Source organism: Oryzias latipes, chromosome 13, assembly GCF_053564925.1.
Source record: "Oryzias latipes strain Hd-rR chromosome 13, Olatipes_Hd-rR_3.1".
Classification (NCBI taxonomy): domain Eukaryota; kingdom Metazoa; phylum Chordata; class Actinopteri; order Beloniformes; family Adrianichthyidae; genus Oryzias; species Oryzias latipes.
The window spans coordinates 19,275,800-19,281,799 of NC_136249.1; the positions used below are offsets into that span (position 1 = coordinate 19,275,800).

The following is a 6,000-nucleotide window of genomic DNA, read 5'->3' on the forward strand; positions in this document are numbered from 1 at the left end:
GATCAATTTTGTGTAAAACAATATCCACATAATAACACATACAGGTTTAAATACAACTTTGAAAAGTCCACAAATATTACTGAGTACTGTATCGACTCTACCGGCTCCGTGCATTCAGTTGACCAGGTAAAATGTGGGAATTCACTTTTTTCTTTTGTTCTTACATTTTTGGTTAACATGTCAGCTTCCCAAGACTACATCATAAATGGACCTGTCTCCTTCTGCACCTGAATAAAGTGAAATAAAGAGTTTCGAAAAAATTGCTCGACCTTGTATGTACCATGAATGTCTATCAGTGTCTTTGCGTATTACTATTACACTTTGTGTACCTTGTGGAACATAAGTATCAACTGGGATATGATCCCATTCCCATTTAAGTGTTACACTGGACTGCGGCACCAGTCAACGTCAGCGTAAAGAATGTCTATAAGGGGCTTAAATTTGATGTTGAAAAGACGTGCACAATAAACTTCTTCGAACTACAATCAGCCTTTACACTGAGGTTCCATGGATGTTACTACTACATGTTTGGAAGAGGTCAGGAAAGAGCTCATCATTTTGAGTAACAGCCTCCACTTTTGGAGAACCATTATGGGACGTCCAGCAAGACTAACAATATATGTTACTTGGATGTGTTCTCGTACACAATAGAAAGTAAAACTAGAGGAAAAAAGGCAGCATGTAAGAAGCTAACGCAGTATACCAATCTGAAATGGACCCATCTTTAAAGTACAGATCTGTAAGGCCAGTAACTCAAACACATTGCAAACTACTCTTAATGAGGAAAATGTGATGCATTTGTTAAGTAAGAAATATTGTTTAGCTAAGAGATTCTTGACACAGCAATGTAGGCTACAAAGAAACGTCAAAGGACTGATGAGTTTCATAAATACGGAGCTAAAATGGAAATAAACAATAAAAGGTTTTAAACTTTAATTACAGTGTTTATGCTTTGCTTGAGAAATATTTAATTTAAAACCCCATCTCTCTTTTTTCAATTAAACTGATTCTTTTATTCTTTATTTTTTTAAAGAACATATTTACCTTTTCCTGCTTTCCAGGGATAAAATCTCACAAAATGTTATCTTGTTTTTAAGTACTTTATATCAGAGCAAAATTGTCTGCTTATAGAACAAGAGCCTTTTTCTTTATGAATGCATATTTAACTTTACAATAAGATGATCCAAAATTTAACAGATCCATCTTCCTTATTTATATTTTTACATATGCATTCAATGGTAACATAATTCACATTTCCCTGTGTGTGGTTTGATACTTTTCCATCTTCTGGGTATCCTCCATATAATTATTCTATTGTGTATCAATGTTTATTGATTTAAAAAAAAAACATAAACAACATTGCTGCTTGAAAAACCTCTGCTGGGAATAGCATTGGTTTTGATGGTGAGAAAAAAGATTTAAAAAAATGTCTAAGAAAAATCAAAGTGGAAAAGCAAATGTAAAAATGTGACAAACCCATTATAGCGGAGCCAGTTAAGTTGATATTTCAGACACATCGTGCATTTTTTGGTACAAGCACCAAGTTTGGTATGGATGTACCTTAGGATAACCTCTTTCAGGAAAGCACATTAACCACAAGAATAATCCAAATTGGCGGCCATTTTTAGAGATGGCGGCTATACACTCCATTGTTACAAAAATATTAAATATCTTTTTGCACCAGTCTCAACAATATAAGCCCTTCATGCATAAAATCCAGTCTTTAAACTTGAGGGGTACCAACAGAATATTATTATACGTATATTATATAAATATAATTTAAAATATCGGATCTTCTCATGGCTAACATGCTTTTACGAAAGAGGGGATCCTAAGGTACATCCAAACCAAATTTGGTTTGGATGTACCACAAAATGCAGGATTATTTTAAAGACCCACGCTAAAATGGTGTGTTTAACATGTTCTTAAAGCATTTTTTTTTCATGATGGAGGACACACATATGAAAGAGTTGTGTTGCACCGGTAATGTTGGCTTGAGGTTGTGAGGGGCTGAGTGTAAAGAAAGAGATGATGGGAAATCAGTGGAGGCTTACTTCCACACCAACAGTCCCTCCCACAACTTAGAGGCAAATTTCTGATGAACTGCTGCTAATCTGCATAAAATATGGCCTAAAAAGTGACACAGGGTTTTTAGGAATTTGGCTAAAAACTACACAATCATTATTAGAAGACAACTGGGAACACTTGAAATAAATCAAAATGTAGTTGGAGTGTGTTTTTAATGACCAGCTCCACTACTACTAGGCCCAGATTTTGCATCTTTCCATTCACTTGGCATGAAATGCATCATTCATTTGGTCGCACACTGGTGATAACAGAACGGCTGGATATAGGGACTGGTGTCCCAGAAAATCAGGAACAAGCGTCAGTGGCCTGTGAAGGCCTGTAAAGAGACCAAACATCAGGGGGACAGCTTTGTTGCTGCTGATGATAACAGATGCCCCGGAATGAAGGGAGCAGCCACACACATGCTTCACAGCGAACAGCCAAAGAGAAGACCGGCCTGCATTTGTTTAGAGGTCATGAGCGGAAAGAGAGCAGCAGCTGGTACAGTCCAGGTGTTCAAAGTTGGCCTTACCTGGTCCCGCGGAATGCAGGGCAGCGAAGTCCTGCGGTGGGACTTGCTGTTGCTCTGACTGTGAGCCATCATTTCCGAGGCCGCTATGGAGCTGGACCTCCGTCTCCTCTTGAAGACAGGGATGTCCTCCTCCTTCGCCCCGGTCACAGAGCCACAGCACCCCGTCCCGCTGGTCCCTGAGGCCGGCAGGAGCCGGTCCGCATACCGCGCAAGCAAAACCCCCAGCAGCCCCAGCAGGTAGGCCAGGTGGGGTCTCCAACTGGCCCAGACCCCGCTCAGAGAGACGAGAGAGGCGGTCCGGATGGCGCTTATGAAGACGAGGACGGAGAGTCCCTGTCCGAGCCGAGCGACCAGCAGAGCCCCGCAGCCCAGGCAGCCGAGGACGACCAGGGTTGCGGCTGAGGACAGCAGCTGCTCCTCGGCGCCGCGCAGGAGGGACTGCGCCGCGGCTTCGCCTAGGTGGCACGCCGCTAGCAAAAACACGGCGCTTCCGATGAGCAGCCCGCAGCGAATCAGACAGAGCCAGAGCCAGAAGAAGGCACATGCGAGAGTCAAGCCGGGAGAGACGCAGTGAGACGCAGTGAAAAGCAGCTCCGCTGCGCAGCCCGCCGCTGACTGAAGACGAGAGCCGGAGCTATTTCCGCTGCTGCTGCTGCTGCTGCTGCTGCTGCTGCCTGCATCCCAGTCGACCAATCTGAACAGATGAGCGAGAATAACTGAGATGGAGGCAAGGCAGACTGCAGACGGCACTCTTTGACACGTCCATGTCACAGCGACTCTGAGCCACGACTGGCTCCGTCGGTCCCGGTGCAGCGGGGTGACACATGTCCTCACGTAGCCGTTTCGCTCCAGCACCGCCCCGGGGTGTTTTTCATACGCGCCTCTTGATGAACCTCTGCCGCTGTCTGCATCCACGGCCATCGCCTTCACTCAGGCGGAATGACACGCTGACCGTCCGGGATGCAATAGATGGACTTTCTGCGTCTGCATGTTTTTACCCATGATGCGTGTGAACTCTGCAAATACTGTGCACAAAAGTTTCCATTTCTTGACCAAAAAGCTAATTATATATTAAAAAAAAAACAAGTTCGGTTTGCAGAACTTTACTGTCAGTTTTCTGGGTCAGAACTTTTTTTTATTTGGTCGAATATTGAGCTGTAGCGGATAGTCAACCAGTGAACCAAAAAAGCAACCTCCAGCGTTTCACACATGTAGCCCAGCTCCTCTCCACGTTCTCTCTCCCGGCCCATCTCTCCTCCTCTCCCCTCCCATTAAACATTATCCTCGTTTTGTGCCGCTCCAGTGATTCCTCCATCACGTTTAAACCCCGCTCAGTCTGCAGGCAGCAGGCTGCCCTGAATCCGACTCAGTTAGCAGGGAAATCTTGAAACTGTGCATACCAAGATTCTCTGACTTGTCTGGGCGGCTGGAGCAATTTATCATAATAGCTGACTGTAGTTATCCAGAAATCATCAAGTCACAGTAGAAACCTTTGAGCAGGGGCGGACTTATCAGTTTAAGGGGCCCAGACAAACAAAATAGTGGGGCCCTCTGCAGCAGATTATGATTATTATTATAATTATAATAATTATTAGATAACATAAATATCTAGAATCTAAATGTTTTAATATGCCCAAAAATTTAAATCACATTTAAATGTTAAACAAATGTATTTAATAAACATTACGCTATTCTGTTGGGAAAAAAATACCCAGACACTTTCTAGTAGGATTTTTTTTCAGATTTTACTGAGAAACTTAAATGATGAAGCGAAATAGTTTGCTATGGAGTGGCATCAATTTAAAAAATGAATATTTTTAAAAATGACCCATCTCCTCCCCTCCCATTGCATTTTGTTTCATTTTCTGTCTCTTTTCTACGGTGGCCGAGAATCGCCATTGCAGCAACAAAAAAAAAAAAGAGCAAAAAAAAAATAGCAACTGCAAACAAGAAAAAATAGAAAAGCAAATAAAAAATAAACGCTGCAAATAATTACCACCATCACAGCAAAAAAGAAAAAAAAGCAATGTAAAAAAAAAAAAGAAATGCAATCACAAAAAAGCATCTAAGAAAATGGCTGCAAATAAACGGAAAGCCAGAACGGAAGTGACATCACCACGAAAGTGAAATCACCCCGAAAGTGACATCACCACGAAAGTGACGCCACAACAGATCGGGGATCAGTTTGCCGAAGGTACACCAGAAGTGGATTGGGATTTTGCTATACACACCGTTGCGAAAAGAAGGAGGAACACAGGAGTAGGAATCGGATAATGACCGAGAAAGTGAAGTAAGTGAATATTTTGGTGATAATGTTACTATGTGTAATTTGATGTTATTTGGTTTGGCCACAGGTTTTATTCCGGTTATTGTACTGGATTGCTCAAACCTGGATTCAATTTTGATTTAGATAGTAAAAAATAAAGTAAACACATTTTCTGATTTGTGAAACCTTTACCTGATTTATGAAAATGTGAAATAGTATCATAAAAGCATAAATTGCGATAAAAATCATCCTAAATCTTAATATAGGTGGTTTTTATTGTCAATTTTATCTATCTACTTTTAGAAGATGACAGCGGAGGAGGTGTTAATGTTTGCTGCTGGTGTGCCATGTGTGCCTCCTGCTGGTACTCCACTAACCAGAACAGTGGAGTTAGTGGGGAAAATACATTTTTTCTAAGTCTCATAGAAATTAATGACATTTCTATTACACCTTCTACTCCACAGGAGGTTTCTGTCCTCCCAGAGCTCGCCTTAGGACACCTGCGTTACCGTTTGATATGTGTACTGCCCCAGTCAAACTTCCCACCTGCCACTGGCCGATAAATCTGAATTATTTGAACCATCTTGACTTTATTTCTTTAGGGTCTTTCACTTTAGTATTTAATCTATGTCTCTTTGAGATTGCACAATCTGTGGGCCAAAGCTCCCTGATCCGCTCAATTCTGATTAATCCAATTGCAGACAAATAGATCAATGAACACTTGGCTCCCTGTGCGTTTCAGGGTTGACTTTAAAGTTCTTTTAATGGTTTATAAACGTTTTAATGGTCTTGTGCCTTCTTACTTAACCGATCTGCTTTTAAGACATGAACCCTGGTGGAGCCTGCTGTCCTCTGATACTGGCCTCTTAGTTGTTCCTAAGGTGAGGACTAAAACAGACAGTGAGGCCTCGTTCCACCGTAATGGTCCTCGCCTGTGAAACAGCCTACCGGAGAGCCTCAGGGCCGCAGAGACTGTAGAGGTTTTTAAGAAGAGGCTCAAGACCCACCTTTTTAATCTGGCTTTTACATGATTTTTGTAATTGCTTAATTTTTTTATTCATTATCTATTTATAATTTATTTTCCCTAAATAATACATTTTTCCCTCATATAAAGACTATTATTATTATTATTTAA

General features: G+C 41.5%; 1 protein-coding gene across 2 annotated transcripts in view; it reads right to left on the minus strand.

Moving 5' to 3' along the window:
- The window catches only part of LOC101174445 (cGMP-inhibited 3',5'-cyclic phosphodiesterase 3A), an 87,492-nt gene extending 83,834 nt beyond the window's left edge, over positions 1–3,658 (minus strand). For both annotated transcript variants that reach the window (XM_011482616.4, XM_078930027.1), the window contains exon 1: positions 2,600–3,658. In XM_011482616.4, the coding sequence (XP_011480918.1) occupies positions 2,600–3,520 (921 nt within the window). In that variant the 5' untranslated portion in view covers positions 3,521–3,658. The remainder of the gene's footprint in view (positions 1–2,599) is intronic.
- Positions 3,659–6,000: the final 2,342 nt, after the last annotated feature.